Source organism: Auxenochlorella protothecoides, assembly GCF_000733215.1.
Source record: "Auxenochlorella protothecoides strain 0710 unplaced genomic scaffold scaffold5, whole genome shotgun sequence".
NCBI classification, from domain to species: domain Eukaryota; kingdom Viridiplantae; phylum Chlorophyta; class Trebouxiophyceae; order Chlorellales; family Chlorellaceae; genus Auxenochlorella; species Auxenochlorella protothecoides.
Genome location: NW_011934118.1, coordinates 58,428 through 76,574, shown reverse-complemented (window position 1 = coordinate 76,574; position 18,147 = coordinate 58,428). Strand labels below are relative to the sequence as shown.

Here is an 18,147-nt window from a genome sequence, read left to right as displayed (position 1 = left end):
GCGCGCCGGACGCCCCCTCGCGCAGCCGCGCCGCCCGCCGCCGCGGCGGCCATGCCGCGCAGGGTGCCGTTGCTCCAGAACTGGGCGCAGAGGGCCAGGAGGGCGGGCACGTCGGCGCAGGCGTGCAGCATGGGCAGCACGCTGGGGTAGTACCAGGACACCGCCGGCGGGTCGGCCAGCGCCTTGGCCCCTGGCTGCAGGCTGCCCCACAGCCGCACCAGGTCCAGCGCCGGCTGCAGCTCCGGCGACAGGCTGGCCGCCAGGCGCAGCGCCTCCTGCAGGAAGCCCAGGCAGTCCGGCTCCGGCGCGACCACGCCCGGCGCGGCGGGCGTGGCGCCGCCGGGGGCGCTGGCACCGCTGCCGGCCTCGGCGCCCTCCAGGCCGCCCCTCGCGGGGCCCAGGCCCAGCGGGCCGGCCTCGGCGCCGGGCCCGGGCCCGCCCATCGCGTGCTGCATGAGGAAGGCGTGCTGGAAGGTGGAGGCATGCATCGCGCTCAGCGCGGCGGCCAGCGTCGCAGGGTCCATGGCTCCTGCGCCCATGGACAGCATGCCCAGTCCCGCGCCGTCGGGCAGGCCCAAGGACGCGAGGGCGGGGTTGGGGCCGGCCGCCGCCGCGGCAGCGGCGGCGCCGCGGCCGCCGCCAGACGCGCGGCGCTTTCTCTCGCCAAGCGCAGCCTGCAGTTGGAGAGGGGGGGGGGGAATATAGACGGTGTGCCTTGGCAAAAATCGACTCGCATCGAGGGCAGAGCATGGCCAGCCATGAGCTATGCTCCATGCTAGGAATCGCTGCGCCTGCACCAAGCAGGATGGGGTCAGGGCCCCTCCCTGTCTCCACACCCAGGCACCTTGGCGGACGGCTCGTAGCTCTGGCGCGCCTCGCCCTGCTTGCCGCGCTCCGCCGCCTCTCTCTGGGCCGTGCTCACGCCATCTCTCAACTCTTCGACCAGCGAGCTTAGACGGTGTACAATGGGGCAAGGGAAAGGGGCTGGATTTTCTTGGCTTTGGGGAGGGAGGGCAGGGTTCCTCAAGCGCTCGGAGACGAGACGCGGTGTTGTGCTGCGCATCCCTTCCGACCGGCGTGGCGCATGCGGGAGAACCCCTCCCACGGGACCAGGCTCACCTGCCGAGCAGATACCCTTTCTTCGCACAGATTTTGAGCCCATAGATGACGTCGTCTCGTGTGATGTTCGACAGCAGTGTCAGCAGCTCATCATTCTGGTAGTTAGTTGACGGGTGATTTGTGGCCAGACTCTGCACCGTGATCGAGCGGAAGGGAGTGCCTTGATGGGTGCCGGACCGCACGCAGAAGGCGTCATGGGCAAGTGAGTGGGCCCTTGGGCGTCACCCCAGCGGTCGCCAGGCAGAGTGCTAGGGACACATCGAGGGTTTGGCTCGCGGCCAGAGAGTGTGATGGCCATGACCTTTCCCAGACCGTGCCGCCAAAATGCCGTCCATGAATCCAACCCCCCACCACACTCTACATACCACTGCGCTCCCCAGCACGCCAGCCACCGTCCTCCCCTTCTCCAGCGCTCGTTTGCAGGTCAGAATGTCAAAGGCACAGGCAGCCGCCCCTGCACTCCCAAATCCATATATCTTGGGGTGCTTCTTTGTGCCGTGGTCGCAGAACACAAACCTGGGGTGAATTGGTGGGACGTGGAACTGGGATCAGGGAGAGACTGGAGCTGCGATGACGGGAGGTGACCTGCTGCCAGCATGCCTCCTGGTTGTCCCCACAAGGAAACCCGCAAGTGGGTTTTGACAAGGAGGGCGACAGCGTTCTCCATCATCCCAGGCCACCCCTCTACCACGTGCATGCCATTGCCGGCCTGCACTCACTGCACGTCAAACTTCTCGAGCCCCGAATTAGTCCCGGAGGTCTTCGTGACACCCCTAAACTGGGTCGCCTCCCGCTGGCGATAACTGTTTCCAGAAGGAGTGACAGCCTTGGCGGGGACCGCCGGGGCAGGAGCCTGTCCCCAAGGAGGCATGGCATTGGGGACATCCACTTCCATGGCCATACGAACGGCAGTCTGGCGCTCCCCAGGCGCGCGGCTCCGTGGGCCCAGCCCCGCGCTGCAGGCCTGTGTCGGGCCCTTGCAGGCGACACGCACACGGCGCTTGTTTATCCCGGCCTGGGCCGGACGAGTATGCTGGGAAGAAAGTATATGGGTACGTCGGGCTGATCCTCGGCATTTGAAGCTGTGGCTACTGCTGTGTACTGCGTGTACCGGTACCACCCCGCGCTGCGTTTGCGGGCCCGTTAAGATAGCACGCTCAGTGTCGCACTTTTTGCGTAAGAGGACGCCACTCCATACTCGCGAGACTTGATCATCGTGCTTTTTATGTCATGATCATCATATATTGCCTTGCTGAGTCCCGGTATGGGGGTGCACCAAGTCCATTGAGGCCAGCCTTTTGTTGACCCCGCGAAGTGCTAGAGCCAGCTACCGCTTACACTCCACCTCGGTACTTCACATCGAAATGTCCTTTAAAATTATGCATCGCTCGATGCGTATCCATGGCCCTATGGTCCACGAGATGGTCGCGCGTGGGTCGCGATACTTTCCACCTCGGACAGAAGTGATCTGCATCCCGGGCCCGCTCCCCTGCCCTTCCCAGGCACCCAGTGACACACCATACCTTCGAAAGCAGTGCCCGGCGCTTTCGGTACTTGGGTTTTCCTGTGCATTGACGCGGGACGTTCCCTGCCCCTCGCACTCGCGGCCAGGTCACTCGACAGACCACGCAGGCGGGACGAGCCCCAAACCCAAACATTCCGGGCCGCTCCCACCAGCTCCAACCCTCCAAAATCCAGGAATGAGGGCAGTACCGCCGATTAGACTCGCGTGAACAGCCGACCCTTGTGACGGAAACCCCTGCAGCCACCCGCCGGGTCCTGCTCGGGCAGCTGGCCGACACTGGCTTCCCCGGAGCCACGGCAGGGACGGACGCCCGGACCCGTGGATGGGGAGGCCGGGACTGATCCCACGTCAGAGCTGGACACCTCCCCCACCGAGTCGAGCAGGGTCCAGGCCAGCCCTCAGGGGCCTGATGCCCCAGGCATGGAGGTGGATGCTGCGCCGCGGCCGACCCTGCACCACCTCACACGGCACTGGCTGCCTGAGGAGGAGCGGGGGGCCAGCGTCCTGGATCGTTTTGGTGCCAGCAGCCTGGAAGCCGCCCGGCATGCTGTCAGGTGTGGGTGGCTGGGCGCAGCGAGGGCGCAGGTTGGAGTCGCATGATGTGGAATCCTGAGGGTTGGCATGAGGGCGCTGCACCATCATGCATTGGGCATCAGACCCGTGCTTGACCCAGGATGTGTAGGACCTGTGCACGTTTCTGATTGCATCCCACCTGTATGCCGGTACGCACCAGAGCGCCAGCCACTGTTGGGCCAGGGTTCCTCGGTACAGCACCTCCTTGCTGCGGGCCCCCATCCCTGAAAACCAGGGGTCAAAACACCGCTGTCCCCCTCGCCCTCCTGCTGAAGCAGGACCATGGGCCAGCGGGAGCTGCGCGCCGCCTTCCAGCGAGTGTACGGGTCCCCCACGCAGAGCTTCAACAACAACTGGCTGCGTCGGAAGCTGTTGGAAGGTGGGTGTGACCGTCGGTGGGGGGGGGCCTCTGATGTATTCTTGTGCACCCCTCCTCACCAGCAAGCCTCGGGCATGGCCTCACGGTCGCAGTCCCCCAAGACTCACCTCATCCCCTTCCACCCCCCTCCCCTGCGCAGCCCTGGGGCTGCGGGCGCTCACGGCGGGGCGGACCACCCCCAGCGGCGGCGTACGGGCCAGGAAGAAGGAGCGGCGAGCCCCCACCCCCCGCGACCGCCCCGCCTCGGCGGCCGCCGCCCCGCGCCCAAGCGCAAGCCCCGACCCCGGCCCAGGCGGCGCACACCTGCCGAGCCTCGGGCACCCAGCCGCCGCCCCGGTGACAGCCGCCGGCCGGCGTCACCAGACCCGGCGGGCCAGCGCGGTGGACGCCGAGGCGCAGGCGTTGTCGGCCCTGCACGCCATCGCCGGTGCCATCGACCTCATCTCGCCACTGGCCTCGCCCATCCGCAGCCCCATGCGCAGCCCCGCCGCGGCGGCGCTGCCGGGGCACGGCTCCGGCGCGGCGGGGCGGTCCCCGCCCGGAGTCGGCGGGGGGCACGGCGCGTGGGGCCTGCTCCCGCCCACGCGGGAGGCCAGCATTGACCTGGCCGCCGCACGGGTCTGGCTCCCCGCCGGCGAGCCCGTGACCCCCCGCGCCGCGGGCGCCCTGAACGCGCAGCGCCTGGCGGCGGCACGCAACGGCGCGGAGGCGGCCCGCGATCCCGCGGTGCCCCTGCTGCAGCTGCGAGCGTGGCAGGGCGCGGCGCAGGCCCCGCTGGGGTCTGTCCGCCTGCCGCAGGGGCACGGCTGGGAGGCAGAGCCCTTTGCACAGGCCTTCCCCCATGCGGCCGGGCCCCAGCAGCATCCCTTCCAGCCGCCAGGCCCAATGCTGGAGAGGCAGCAGCAGCAGCAGCAGCAGCAGCGGGACCGGGCTGCGTTCCAGCCGCCGCACGGGCACGAGCAGGAGGCGCGGGGGGGCGGGGCGGGGGCGCCGCCGGCGTATGCCCCCAGGCCCCTGCGGCGCGTTTACTCGCATCCCCTGTAGAGTCCCTGCACCCAAAGCTGGGGGCGCCCCCGGGGTCACAGGGGGGCCACGCCGCACTGTCTGGGCAGGGGCGGTTGTGTGCAGGAGGGGGCGGCCCCCGTTGATACCATGACCATCCGCCCACGAAATCATTGATCTTGCTTCTCCTTTCTCTGAGCATTTTGTTCCCCCTCTTCTCCTGCGCACCGCGTAATGCCCATCGCGTCCTCGGGCACCTGCCCGAATCTATTGGCACTGCTCGCCCAGGGCACCCTCCTGCTAGAAGCTTGATTTAAACCGCCACAAGTCCTGCACGGGATCCTATCCACATGGGAGCAGGTCCTGCATGGGCATTCCCAGCACCCTGAGCAAGAGGCAGGCGCGAAAGCTGGGCTGCAGCAGGGCCAGGGTGCCTCGTGCTGGAGGCCGGCAGGCCCGGCTGCTGACCTGAGCCCCGCGCTTCAACGGCCGCAGTGCAGGAGAGACCCAGCACCCAGGAACAGACCAAACACCTGTGGCGGGGAGTTTGCACCAGGGAATCAGTGCCACGGGTGCAGATGCACGAGTCTCACAGGCGCGCATGGACCAAGTCGCTCACAAACCACGCGACATCCAATCGCTGCTGCATTGCTCACCGCGGCACTGCTGGTGGTGGTCTTGCCAATGTACCGGATCTTCTGCATGCCCGGGATGCGATACCGAAAGGCCTCAAAGGTGCCGTACAATGAGCCTGGAATTGGGAGGTTGGATGGCAGCATGACGTCTGGGTGAAACAGCTAAACACCAGAAACCGCCATGCCTCTTGATCCACACACCATGGCCTCTCACCGATGGAGGCCCCCAGTGCGCCGCCCAGGGCGGCCCCGGTGGTGACTCTATTGAAGCACGCGTTGTCCGTCAAGGGCACTGCGGGGTCAAGAGGTGTAGCACGGGTGAAGCACCTTCATGGTCGGCACAGGAGAAGCCTCCATCCACATGGTCCCTGAACCTCCTGCACTCATCCGACCCACTTCTGAAGCTCAAGAGCGGATGATAGATGGGTAAGGCTTTGGATTTGAGCCAGAGGTCGAGGCGCCCACAATCACCGAAGACTCCGACAACCCGCTCTATTGGTAAAAGTCGATCGTTGCCCTCTCGTAGGCCAATTAGCCAAACAGATGCAATAAGGGTCTCCTATTGATCAACATAGCGTTCCACAGACACGCAGAGCTGAATTATGCCAACAGGCCAAGGCGCGGGCTCGCTCCACTCTCCGGAATGTGGCGCGCAATGAACGTGCACCGCCTAAGCTGTTGGGTGATTATGGTGATCGTGGAACACATCTTGCACAGTACAGTGTCAGGTCTTTCAAATCTCTCGTCTACATCCACCATCTCCAGAGATTGATTGATCACATCTATCATGTCATTGGCAAATGCCTACACCACCTTAGCATGCGGTCATACTTTCAATCACGAGGTTTCGTGGAGCAGAGCTTCGGCGGCTAGTCTCCCAGAAGTCAGGGCACCGTCAAAAGTTGCATGGCTGCGGTGATCTCCACACACGAACAGGCCTTCCCCAAGTTTCGCAGGACGGGAAAAATCAGATGGTGGCCTCTGCAGAGGTAGGTTGGGGGTTGGACAATGGAGAATGGGTGGGGTATTGGCAGAGCAGGATTTATTCCAAGGGTTTCAAGGAGGTGATTGTGAGGCCTGATGAACATCAAGCAGACAGGGTGGCACCTTCTCCCGCATACGCTGCCCACCCGTGTGGGTTCATCAAATGGCAGACACTGCTCCTTCGCCACGAAATCCGGTCCCCCCAAACGCAGACAACCTACGAGCAGAGCACACACATGCCATAGATACCTGTCCGGGCTGGGAGAAGGGGATGCGGTAGGTGCGGAGGTGGCGCCACCTGTCCACCTCCGCACCTCCGAACCAGGAGGACAGCTGGCCGCGCACCCTTTTCTCCAGCGCAGCGTCGTCCAGGTCAGCGTGGTCTCCGATCACGGACACAGATGCCAGGGACTGGCCCTCGGGGGCATACCCTGGCACCACCTCCGAGGGGAAGCACAGGTTGTTCACCAGGCCGGTGCGGGTGTCGCCGTTGAGAAAGAGGTACGGGCCAGACCTGGGGCCGGGCGTGTTGAGGCTGTCATTGGCGGGCACTCACACACTGCACCCGCAGCTGTCGCCCCGGTCGAGCGCAGCTTGATCCGCGCAGACGCGCCTCTACCCATCTCTTCAGCGCCGCCGGATGAGGTGAACCTCTCCTGACACCCCTCCCCCTGTTGTCCCTCCCCCCCCCCCCCGCCTACCTGGGTGGGTTGCCGTCCATGGCGAAGTAGAGGCAGATGCTGCCCACCCCCGGACCCTCCGCGCTGGGATTTGGCGCCAGCCGGGCCCCCAGAAGCTGCCGCGCAGCTGGCCCCTCGGTGGCCACGATGGCGGCGGGGGCGTGCAGCGTCTCCCCACCCCCCAGCTTCACCTCCCAGCTGCCGGAGCCAGGTGTCAGACCCTGCACACGCGTGTTGAGGCGGAGGGCGGGCGCCCGCAGCCTGGCCGCCAGCTGCTCTGGGATGGCGCCGATGCCGCTGGCAGGTAGGCAGTTTGACCCTGGAGTGCATTAATGGGGGGAGGGCCTTGGAGCATGCGCACAGCCGCCGCGCAGTGCTGCCTCGCCCGCATCCAGTGCATAGTAGTGCTGGACATTCCATTAAAAGCTCCCGGTGATCCTCAATACATGCCAACACAGAAGCCCCCCTCTCACCGGATGCCAGCATGCACAGCACGTAGAGGAGGAGACGGCTGGACGTCTGGAGCCCAGTATCGAAGAAGATGCCGCCCAGGAAGGGGCGGAAGAAGGCGTCGATCATGACGTCGCTGAAGCCCTCCGCCTGGGAGAAGATTAGAGAGAAAAGGGTGGGTGTGGAAGAGACCGACGGCGCGCCCCCCGATAAAGGTGGGTGAACGAGTGCAAACACCGCCACAGACTACGACCATGATCCTTGGCAGCCGCCCATGAGTCAATCAGACAATCAGGCTTCCTCTGTCCGTCCTGCGCCTTGCCTGCAGCCTCTCCAAGGTGGTGGTCTCCTGACTGGTAGCCAGCAGGCTCTGGGCTCCTGTCAGCTGGGTCCGCAGGCGAAGGAGGCCGACCCGCAGCTTGTCCAGCGGGGATCCCACAGGGTTGAGCAGGGAGAGGAGCCCCGGAACCGGATGCCTGTCATGATTTTGGGGGGAGAGGACATATCGTGAGGGGTCGGGGGAATCTGAGGCAGGGCCGGTCCTGCTTGCGGCATAACTCCCAGGTACGACTGTGATTCATTCCAGACAGCTGGAGGGGGGGGGGGGGGTCCGGAGCCCACCGGGGCAGGGCTCTGTTTGTCGACATGGCCAATGTGCCTTCATCCTTGGAGCCTGAGGTGGTAATATCCATCAAGTCCCACCTCCTGCCAAAGGCAGGGCAAAATCTTAAAGCCGCTGCCGCTGGCGTGCACCCTCTCTGACCACTCCTTGTCCCCAAAAGACCCCCAACTCTCACCTGAAAGGATCAGCCACGGTATGCATCGCCCCATCTGCCGTCCTCACGACCGCCCCATTGAAAAAGGGGTGGAGTTCAAGGGAGTCGTAGTCCAGCAGCCTCTGTGGGAGGTGGAGTGGTCAGCGGGTGGCCTACGACATGCACCAAGAGCTTCCAGGCTACTGGATCACGACTCTCAGCCCCATTGCCCAGACCCACCTGAGCTTCCGGATAGGAAGTCAGGAAGATCTGGAAGCCGCGATCCAGCAGGAAGCCTTCGTGCCTGTCTGTCCTCACGCGCCCGCCCACTCCATCCTGTGCCTCCAGGACCACGCATTCTCTTCCTGGGTAGGTGCCAGGGGGGATGGGGCAGGGATAGCCATGACTCATTGAAGGCTCGACTCAGCCACTCTAGCTGTCAAGATATCTCTGGGACCCCCACCTGCAGCCTCAAGGGTCAAAGCAGCGTTGAGTCCGGCCAGTCCAGCCCCAATTATGACGACGGGGTCTCCTCCAGGCCTCTGAAGGGCCGGCTTCCCGACTGCATGTGGCACATGTCTAGCCCTGACCAGGGTGGCGCTTGTCAGCCACATGCCCCGCATCGGGCTCACAGCGTGCATGGCATGGGGGATTACTGTACAGTGCGGCATTTAAGAAGTGATGTTACCAGGGGTGGGTGGTGCAGGGAGCGCCCTCCATGGCATTGCGCAATGCTTGGATGTGCGACGAGCTCAACAATTCTGCATGGACTTCCCGCCATCATGTCGTCAATTCTCCGTCAGGTTGGGGAAGGAGATCGGGCTTCGGATGAATATCGGGCTGTACCGCCGGTCATCAAGGATGATTTATTTCTTTCCCTCCCAGACTATAAGACATGGGGTGCAGGGACTGTCGGATGTGTTCCCAGGCCGCATTCTAAGACTGTTGGGAAGTGCAATAATCACCGATTACATGGGCACATAAAGCTGACACTCGTGGGCAACTCCAACCTCACTTCCCGATTCGAAGTTCTATACAGTCCTACAGACTCCAATACTCCTGCACAATGGTATTTGCCTGATACAACTTGTGTATGAAGTGAAGGACTGCTCTGTTGGGCTAGATCAATTGAGCAATGCTTGCTGTTGTGGCCTCAGTTTGCCTCTATACCCAATCAAAGATGTACAGCACAAGCATGGATGTCTTGAGGTTACTCTCGCAAGACTGGACAGAGGATTTGGTGGTTTCTTGAGGGACAAATGTTTGTCACGTACCGCATTGTTTCCAAGCTGGATAGCCTGTTTATACTGGAGTGAGTGTACAATTGCGAGGGGAGCCGGTGGAGGGATTTCGCTACCTCATTTCGGATGGATACCGCTGCGTTTGACGGCAACTCTGGCCAGCATGCCGCTCTCCGTGAATGCACCATCGACGATCGGCGACTGTCCGTCATGAGACTTCTTGGCGGCAGCGTCATGCAGCGGCTGCAAGGGGCGACGGCGTGCGCTTGTCCCGGGCGCCACGCTCCGCAACCATCCAACCACCCACCGTCTCGATGGGCGCCGTGACGCTGCCGCAGCCGTCCCGGAAGAGCATGAAAACGGGGAGATCGCGCATCGCGGCAGCGTCTGTGCAGCGCTTAACGCGCGCAATAAGGCCATTGGGTTCGGCGGCTGGCGCCTTGCCGCCGCCGCCGACTTGTGGCCGCCGAACCCATGCCTTACGATTCGTGGTGGGGCCGCCGCTGCGCAAATATTTGGCACCCCTCGGCGCGCGTAGGAGGTGATGCAGTGATGCACTGAATGACACCCAATATGTTGGTGCTGTAGGCCACGACATGCGATTATGACGACGTCGCGACAGGGCCGGAGACAGCCACCTTTCGACGTCGGGCCGTGGGCCTCAGCCCGGCCCTCCTCATGACCTCGCCAGGATCCGACTGACCCTTGTGTGCACAGACGACGAGGAGTGGCGCGCGCACTGGCAGCCACGTCACGAACGAGACCGACTTGGTGCTGATGCGGGTCGACAACATGCCGGCGGCGAGCAGGCCCCCGTCCCGGGCGGTTGTCCTGCGCGCTTCGAGCCCGACCCCGCCGACAAAGGCTTTGGCGGCCACGTCGAGCGCATGCACGCGAGCCGCACAAACAAGCCGAGCACCGACGCAAGCGCGGCGGCGTCCGGGACAGTCTTAGCGTCGGCCTCCACCTGGGTGCCCAAGCAATGGGCCGGCGGCGCATGCCGATCCACGGCCGCGCCGTCCTCATCGAGGGCGTCCTCACCGCCGCGGGGCGTGTGAGCTTCGCCTCCAGACGCATTGCTGGCTGCGAGGCCTAGTGGGCCCGGGGGACGCGCGCGTGGGCTCCCCCTAGACGGCAGCGCTCGGCCAGGCCACGCTTGCCGCGGAGGCGGCGGGCGGCGCCTCGCCGGCCGCCGCGCGCAGGCGCGCGATGCAGCGGTCGCGCTGGGCTCGGACGACGTCGGGCGGTGCCGCCGAGCCCGGCGCAGGCACGACGGGGTCCCCGCCCGCCAGCAACGGCTGAGTCTCGCGCAGCTCGTACGCGCGCCCCGCCGGCGCCCGGGCGCCCGCCTCGGCCCGACACAGCCGCACCTGCTGCTGCAGGGCGGTCGCCTCGGCGATCCGGCCCGCCGCCGCCGCCTCGCGCTGCAGGGCCTGCCATTCGGCGAGGGGGAGGGGCGGTTCGCAGTCCAGAAGCGCCGCCAGGCAGGCAGGGCGGGGCAGGGCGCGCCGGCCGACGCCGACGGCGGCGTGCCCCGCCAGGCCGCGCGCCAGCAGGGGGACGAGGTCGGGCAGGTCTGCGTCGACGGCGGTCTCCACCGCGGCGACGCAGGGCGCCGCGCCGGCGGCCAGCAGCGCCGCGACGATCTCGGGCCGGCACCGCGCGGCGACGGCTACGCGCAGGAGCGGGGGCCAGGCGGCGTCGCGCTCGGGCCACCCGGCGACCGCGAGGTCGGGGTCCGCGCCCCCGCGCAGCAGCGCCAGGGCCGCGCTGGGGTGGTCCAGCAGCAGGGCCAGGAGCAGCGGCGTGGGCCCACGCGGCCCCTCGCCCGCGTGGCGCCCGACGGCGGCGGCGCCGGCCCGCAGCAGCAGGGCCATCGCCGCGCCGTCGTCGCGGCAGACGGCGGCGTGCAGCAGGCCCGCCCACTGCGCCGGGCTGGGCGAGTTTGGCCAATGCCGTGGCCGTGGTACGAGCGGCACGATGCGCAGGTGGTCAGATCCCGTCGTGGACGGTTGGCGTCGTCAGGGCTGCCTCAGGTGTGTTCCCCGGCAGATTGACTACGCGTGGTGCCTTGGCGATCGTCATGCCGCCGTCCTGGGGCTGCGTGCTACGGATCGGTGTCCATCACCGCGTTCAAACATGGAAGGCTGCAGGCATGGTGCCCATCCCTTTCCCAATGGACAAGCTTCCCCCTCTCATTATAGGACGGTCTGACGAGGAACATCCAGGGTAGAAGCCGCAGGAAGGTTCCGTCGAACCCGACGAGGAATTGTCGTCGACGTGTGGAAGTGAGAATGGAGTCTCGCGGGTGGATGTGTTTCTCATCGTATATCCGCGGCTTCGAGATATTAGTCCTTATCGCGCGACAATAAATCTATTTCTCTGACGCCTCAGCTGTTTTGCTCATCCCGACGTAGAGTATCGTGTGGAAACGAATCCCATGTCGAGATTCCGTGCACATCGGCGAGCCCTCCACGTCACGACCCGGCACCTCCTCCGACCAGGTGACTCGATACCAGTGGAAGTGGGCGATAGCTCATGGCCTGCTGACAGTGTACTCGAAATGACGGCTTCATTGGTAGAGCATGGGGTGACATCTGACTGTGAACGATACAAGGCCATCTGGCGGGATCATGAGCTTCACCCTCTGTGCCCTCCGTATTTCAATGACCACTAAACCATGGTCCAGGCCTCATGCGACTCTTCATCAGACGAAGAGCCTCCCGGTGAGGTCATACGCGCAAAGCGGCGCTGGAGATGCCGTCATGAGCCAGTTAGGCGATGAGCCGGAGGAGAGAATGAGGCCGCGCGCCCCATTACCGACACCCGACACGGGATACCACACTGAACTCGTCCCACAGAGAGAAGTGGAAAGGAGATACCCCGTAATCCTCGGACGCGTTCAGGGTGGTTTTCCGTGCCGGGTATCGGTATATGGGCTTGCGCCTCTCGCGATCCTACGTCTCCTCGCCTCGCTCTTTCAAGGCGGCATCCGCCAGTCGCTGCTGGTCCTCGCTGATCTCATCGAGAGGCTCTTCGTCTGACGAAGAATCGTACGGGCCCGGGCCAGGGGCGTGTCGTGGCGGAATACAAAGGGCACAGGGTAATGCTCGCGATCCTATCAGGTGGCCAAGAGTCCAGAGCCAGACGTCACACCCAGCCTTTCGCATGATCCATCAAATCATGTACCTTCAACGAGCCATAAGCTATCGCCATCCTTCATCCAGCATCAAGCCGTCTGGTCGGAGGCGGCGATGCTCCGGACGAAAAGCCCCGGGCATCGCTGCTGCCAAACACTGGCAACGAGGTGGTTTTCACCGGCTGAGAGACCACCTGATTCTGTGATGCTGTCCCTGGCTTACGTTCTGCACTTTCTTAAGGGTGTGTGTCACTGAGGTAAGTGGTCTTGTCTCGATACCCTAGCACCCCTGATCCCTAGAGGCATGAATCTCTGTGCGAAAGGAAGGGATCAAAGTCTGTTAGGGGAACGAATTGGTAAAGGATGCGGTGCCTCCTTGGATGACACTCCCCGAGATCCTGGCACAGCGCTGATGGCTGCGACAGAAGCTGTGTAGGCCATGGTTGCTTACATGACTCTCTGCCATGAATGCTTTCTCGCACCTGGTCTGTGGATTTGATCTGGTCAGTCGTCAACCAGCCTGTTGCATTGGCGAGGGTCAGGCATTACAGCGGAGCAACAGATGCATGTACATACTATAAAGCACCGGGGAAAGACCCCCCGGTGCATGGCGCGCAACCTGCCACCACGCGATCCATGGGCATACGTGCAGAGCCACAAATCGTGTCGGAGGCCAGTCTGGAGGGTCATTACACACCCGTACCGACCCTATTTCCATGGCGTTCGAGCTGGACCTTCCCATCAGCAGCAGTCCCCAGCAGGCTGGATTACTAAACTCCATGCACGGCGCTGCGCGCACCTCCCGCGATGTCGCAGTCCTGTCGGCGGCTTTCGGAGGTCATGCCTTCCAGCAGCGCGCCGTCCAGTACGGCGACATCGCGCGCACGGCGGACTCCCCGGCGAGGCCCATCGGCTCGCAGGCCCCGGGGGTGGCACCGGCCCGGCAGTGACCCCACCGGCCCGGCCGGGCGCCGGCAACCCCAACGTCCCCTTTCCCGCTTTGTACCACCACGTCCCCTGCCTTCCCCTCCATCTACATCCCCTTGTTGTGCCTCAGTGTATATAGCACGGAGCAAGCAAGACACAAAACTGGATGGCCTCCTGAGGGCGGCAGCCAACTTCTGCCCGGCCGCCACTGGGGCCTGCGGCCCGCCTCACAAGACGTAGTTTCGCCTGCGGAGGGGGGCCATGCAATTAATTGTTTTGGTACACATTGTAGAAACTCGGGCGGAACACGCGCGGTCTCCCTTGTCCGCCCTTTATGTAACTGGAAGGGTTGCAACCCCAGAGCGTGCACGCACGCAAGGGTTTCAGAGCAGGAGTGGCACTCCAGGCACGTGCGTGTCGACCCCCCCGCCCCGGCCGCTTGAGCGTGGGTTGTCATACAGTGGGGTCATCGCCACCTCCGCCCCACGCCCAATCTCGACACACACACGAACTTCAACCCCCCTGTCCACCCCCGCACCCGTTCCAAAACCTCGACTCACTGCCGGAAGTTGTCGTTGGCCAGGCGCAGGACGGCGTTGAACACGGCCTTGGTGCCGGAGAAGCGGCGGTCGTGCTGCACCACCTCCAGCCCGGACTGGAGGAGGTAGGCACCCCAGCGCGGCGCGCCCTCCTCCAGTGGCCCGCTGGTCACGTCCGGGGCGGCTGCGTGCTGCGAGAAGATGGCCTCGAAAAGGTCCCGCTGCCGCGCGTAGTCCTTTTCCGTCATGATCAGGCAGGCGTGGCGCACGCCGGGGGTCCCCTGTGCATTGTTTTGGGGGGGAGGGGGATTTTCAGGAGTGAGGGGAGAGGGGTAAACTCTTGAGGGGCGCGGGTGCAATGTGGTCCGGGACAGGGATCAGCGGGGGAGAGCCGACACCGCAGCTGTCCTGGTGCAGGTCATGACACACCCAGCCACTGCCTGGTCCAGTGATACCACAAAGCCACCCACCCAGTGATCGCTCCATCAGACCACTGCGTGTGCCGCCTCTCCATGCATCACCCCCGCTCCTCGACCTCGCCCCCACCCCCCTTCAACGACTGACGCCCCTCACCTGGAGCTCCCGCACGCGCGCGATGGCGGCCTGCACCTCCTCCAGCTCGAACTCGTGGTGGTCCGGGTGGTCCCCAGCGCCCTCCACGGCCGCGGCGCCCAGCCCCCGGACGTGGGCCTCCACGGAGGCCGGCAGCCCCACACCGACCAGGCAGACGACGTGGGCGCCGTGGAGGCGCGCCAGGGACACGTGGCCCCCCAAACCCCCCGCCTCGCTCATGTCCAGGGAGGCGGCGGGTGGGATGAGGCTGCGCAGCGACAGCGGCGCCATGCGCGTGCGCATGAAGAGCGTGTGCCGCGGCGCCAGCGCGGCCAGTGTGCCCTCCACGCGCCCCACCTCCTCCTCCCCCGCCAGGTCGGCGTGGTGCAGGACGACGGCGTCCGCGCGTCGCAGCGCGGCGCGTGCGGGCTCGCGCAGCGTGCCGCGCGGGCGCAGGCGCCCGTTGCCCAGCGGCTCCAGGCAGTTGACGCAGACCACCTCCATGTCGCGCAGGAGGCGCAGCGAGCGCAGGCCGTCGTCCAGCAGCACCAGGCGCGCGGCGGGGTGCGCGGTCAGCGCCGCGCGCGCCTCGCCGGGCGAGGCCACGGGCGCCGCGTCGGCGGGCTGCCCGTCCAGCACCTCGGCCAGGAACTTGATCTCGTCGGCCGCGCCGGGGCCGGCCTGCAGGATGAGGGAGGGCGTGGCGTGGGCCCGGCCATAGTGCCGCGCCAGGAACTCCACGAAGGGGGTCTTGCCCGTGCCCACGGAGGTCAGGGACCCGATGCCGATCACGGGCACGGGCAGGGGGATGGGGCCGCGCAGGCCGTTGCGGGCCAGCCAGCCGCGCACGGAGTTGCTCGCGGCAGTCAGGCCCGCGACGAAACTCAGGCCAGGGGCGATCAGGTAGCGGGCGGCGGGGGACAGGGTCCTGGGAGGGGGGAGGGGGGAAAGGGGGGTGGGGCTCCCGTGCGGGTGGGGTCCCCGACCCCCGGAGCCCATGCATGGGACCATGCCCCAGCCAATGCACCGGGGCAGGCTGGCACTCACTTGATCTGGCTGTCGTCCAGGCGCTGGATCTGGCGTATGCTCTGCTGGATAGCAATCCTAAGGCTGGAAGGAGGACCCATCCCTCGCCATCGGTGAACTGGGGGCAGGCTGGCGGGGGGCCTGCGTGATCACGGGCGATATGTGCGCTCGTTGGGTCGCAGGTGGGGTTGCCGGCACTTCCGGATAGCCAGGGGTGTCTCGACGATCGTGCGACCCCAGCGCGCTGTCGGGGCTTGGTACTGTCGCGAGGGCGCGCAAAGTGGCATCCTCGGCCTGTTCGGCCATCTGACGGGCAGTCGCCACCCCATCGACCCTGGGCCACCACCAGTATTGTCTTTGAAATCTCCAGAGGATGCTGGAAGTACGTATGCTGGACAATGCCGCATGCACTGTCCTGCTTCAGTGGGAGGGAGGTGGTGGAGTACGATATCAATTGCCCTCTGAAAAGAGCAGCACAGGATGCCAGGATGGGGGTCCCTGAGCTTGAGTGGGTTCCAAGGGAACTCCGATCGGGATTTGAGAGCAAGGGTAAGGAAAATGCCTCAGGACACAAATGGCCCCACGTTCTGATGGCCGTTTTCTGAGCAGTGGGTATGAAGCTCAGTCCGCGACAGAGCCACTGCCAGGGGATAACCGTGACCTCTCAGCAGACGCGCAGAGCGCAGATGACCGTCACATAGTTGAGTGGATGAACTGTCGAAAGTCTGCATTGCATCCTCTAGCGAGACATCATGGATTGGGGGTGCGGCATATTATGCCAGTGTGGACGTCTCGCATGATATCTCACATCAGGATCCTTCAACGAGCAGCAGGAGAGAGAACCAGAACTGGGCAAGGTTTTGGCACGCAAGATCCTAAATACACGCCGTGTCAGCAAGGTCCATAATGAAAGACAAGCCACAGCAACTGTTTGACATGATGTTGTGTTACACTGCTGCATCGACTGCTTGCAACGTTTTTATGTTTCAGGGGAAGCTGTGCGGTCCAGCACATCACAGTTTGGTCCACGTGCATGATTCCTTACGAAAGGCATGGAAGGGCGGAAATGTGGCATCCCAAGGCCAACTTCCGCCATCCTTGGGGACATTCGACACCGTAAATACCATGACAATGTCTTGCACCATGCACACGACGCAGTCGCTATGTAGCCGGCCCTGCCTGCGCCCATGGCAGCCTGCCGTCCATTCATGCAAGCGGATGCAGGGCCCGTCACGCCTGGCCCCAGCCCGACATGCCAGGCATCTCGCACGGGCCATCACACAGGACGAACCCACTGATCCCTCGGAGGCTGCCTCCTCGGCGCCATCGCGCCTGTCGCTGGGAGCCTGGGGCTCCACGGCCCTCATGCTGGCCATGGCCCCGCCCTCCTCAGCCCAGGAGATGATCTCCGGCTCACCCCCCGCCAGCAGCTACTACGTGAGCCTGGGCCTCTTCGTGATCACCATCCCCGGGCTGTGGTCCCTCATAAAGAGGGCCCCCCGCGCCACAGTGAAGCGAAAGGTGTTTCAGGTGGACGGCCCGGCGGTAGAGGGTGCCATGGCCCCAGGGGCGCGGGCCCGCCAGATCCTGGAGTACTTCATGCGCTACAACTACGAGGTCAAGGACATGGGCGAGGTCATCACCTTTGAGGGCAATTACCGTGCCAGTGCAGGTGAGGGGGTATGGGTGTCTTTGCTCGGTCAAGTGCTTTCCCGGGCGTGTGCAGGAGCCTCCATGAGCACTGCCAGCTTGCACTCTGGCTGCGCCCAGTAAAGCGATCTGTGCTCTACAAGGCGCTGTGTGGTCCGCAGAGCTATGGCTTACGTGTATTTGAAACAGTCATTCTGTGCTGCATGCGCCTGAAATCATGCGACCCTGTCGACCTCATCAGGCCAGGCTGCGTCGCTGGTGGCCTACACATCCATTGGCCTGGCCAGCACCTCCCTGGTGCTCTCCATCGCCGCGCCCTGGGGAGGCAGCTGGTGGTATGCGCTGGTCCTGGCCAGCCCGGCGGCGGGATGGTACTACTGGAAGAACGCTTTCAGGTGCTTGAAAGGAGGAAAGGTGGCAAGGAAAATTCTGTTCGGTTGGACCTGAGAGCATTGTCTACAGGCAGTTCAGTCCACGAGGATGGTGTGCATGGAGCAATCTTGCAGGCAAGAATCTGCGCGCCATGACAGTGGAAACACCCCTTCGTCCCGTGGGAATGCAGGACGGAGCAGATGCGGGTGAAGATGGTGACGGCCGATGACCAGTCCACCACCGACATCGTGGTGGAGGGGGACCAGGAGGAGATCGAGCGCTTTTACAAGGAACTGGGCCTGACGGAGAAGGGCAAGATCTATGTCAAGGGCGTGCTGGAGTGAGCTCTGCGGGGCGGCTGGGTCTCGAGTTCTGGCTCTCCACAACCTCTCCGCTGGTGCAATGCATGAGCCAAGCTGGCAAAACATATGAATCAGGGAGGCGCAAGCTATTGCATGCCAGTGTCTGATGTTGCTGAAGAATGCTGAGCACTTGGTGCACTGAGAAAGAGTCACCCAGACCAGCTGACGGAGCAGGGGACGTTGGTAGAGGGACTTTCATTCGCGAGCGAAGCAGAAACGTCCAGAGTGTTTGCAATC

General features: G+C 64.4%; 8 protein-coding genes across 8 annotated transcripts in view; 3 read left to right on the top strand and 5 right to left on the bottom strand.

The window, feature by feature from the left end:
• F751_4224 (hypothetical protein) overlaps positions 1-1,990 on the bottom strand; it is a gene marked incomplete at both ends in the record, with an annotated part of 3,192 nt that extends 1,202 nt beyond the window's left edge. Inside the window, 5 exons of the mRNA XM_011397134.1 lie at positions 141-275; positions 845-950; positions 1,120-1,250; positions 1,485-1,635; positions 1,839-1,990. Of these exons, the coding sequence (XP_011395436.1) occupies positions 141-275; positions 845-950; positions 1,120-1,250; positions 1,485-1,635; positions 1,839-1,990 (675 nt within the window). The remainder of the gene's footprint in view (positions 1-140; positions 276-844; positions 951-1,119; positions 1,251-1,484; positions 1,636-1,838) is intronic.
• Positions 1,991-2,526: 536 nt separating this feature from the next.
• Positions 2,527-2,691, bottom strand: F751_4223 (hypothetical protein; the record flags this gene model as incomplete). Its single annotated transcript, XM_011397133.1, has 1 exon — positions 2,527-2,691. One exon carries the CDS (start codon positions 2,689-2,691, stop codon positions 2,527-2,529), a length of 165 nt encoding a protein of 54 aa, XP_011395435.1.
• Positions 2,692-3,064: 373 nt separating this feature from the next.
• Positions 3,065-4,640, top strand: F751_4222 (hypothetical protein; the record flags this gene model as incomplete). Its single annotated transcript, XM_011397132.1, has 4 exons — positions 3,065-3,198; positions 3,496-3,596; positions 3,736-3,785; positions 4,275-4,640. 4 exons carry the CDS (start codon positions 3,065-3,067, stop codon positions 4,638-4,640), a joined length of 651 nt encoding a protein of 216 aa, XP_011395434.1.
• Positions 4,641-5,080: 440 nt separating this feature from the next.
• Positions 5,081-8,716, bottom strand: F751_4221 (Protoporphyrinogen oxidase; the record flags this gene model as incomplete). The annotated part of the gene is made up of 10 exons (XM_011397131.1): positions 5,081-5,131; positions 5,255-5,349; positions 5,448-5,525; positions 6,532-6,731; positions 6,919-7,216; positions 7,371-7,497; positions 7,637-7,823; positions 8,145-8,245; positions 8,343-8,467; positions 8,566-8,716. 10 exons carry the CDS (start codon positions 8,714-8,716, stop codon positions 5,081-5,083), a joined length of 1,413 nt encoding a protein of 470 aa, XP_011395433.1.
• A 744-nt stretch (positions 8,717-9,460) lies between these two features.
• F751_4220 (hypothetical protein) lies at positions 9,461-9,719 on the bottom strand (the record flags this gene model as incomplete). Its single annotated transcript, XM_011397130.1, has 2 exons — positions 9,461-9,586; positions 9,651-9,719. The coding sequence occupies 2 exons, from the start codon at positions 9,717-9,719 to the stop codon at positions 9,461-9,463; spliced, it is 195 nt and encodes a 64-aa protein (XP_011395432.1).
• A 3,479-nt stretch (positions 9,720-13,198) lies between these two features.
• F751_4219 (hypothetical protein) lies at positions 13,199-13,432 on the top strand (the record flags this gene model as incomplete). Its single annotated transcript, XM_011397129.1, has 1 exon — positions 13,199-13,432. The coding sequence occupies one exon, from the start codon at positions 13,199-13,201 to the stop codon at positions 13,430-13,432; it is 234 nt and encodes a 77-aa protein (XP_011395431.1).
• A 533-nt stretch (positions 13,433-13,965) lies between these two features.
• Positions 13,966-15,627, bottom strand: F751_4218 (Tetraacyldisaccharide 4'-kinase; the record flags this gene model as incomplete). Its single annotated transcript, XM_011397128.1, has 4 exons — positions 13,966-14,229; positions 14,522-14,998; positions 15,140-15,428; positions 15,548-15,627. 4 exons carry the CDS (start codon positions 15,625-15,627, stop codon positions 13,966-13,968), a joined length of 1,110 nt encoding a protein of 369 aa, XP_011395430.1.
• A 1,264-nt stretch (positions 15,628-16,891) lies between these two features.
• On the top strand, positions 16,892-17,892 carry F751_4217 (hypothetical protein; the record flags this gene model as incomplete). Its single annotated transcript, XM_011397127.1, has 3 exons — positions 16,892-17,198; positions 17,418-17,571; positions 17,739-17,892. The coding sequence occupies 3 exons, from the start codon at positions 16,892-16,894 to the stop codon at positions 17,890-17,892; spliced, it is 615 nt and encodes a 204-aa protein (XP_011395429.1).
• Positions 17,893-18,147: the final 255 nt, after the last annotated feature.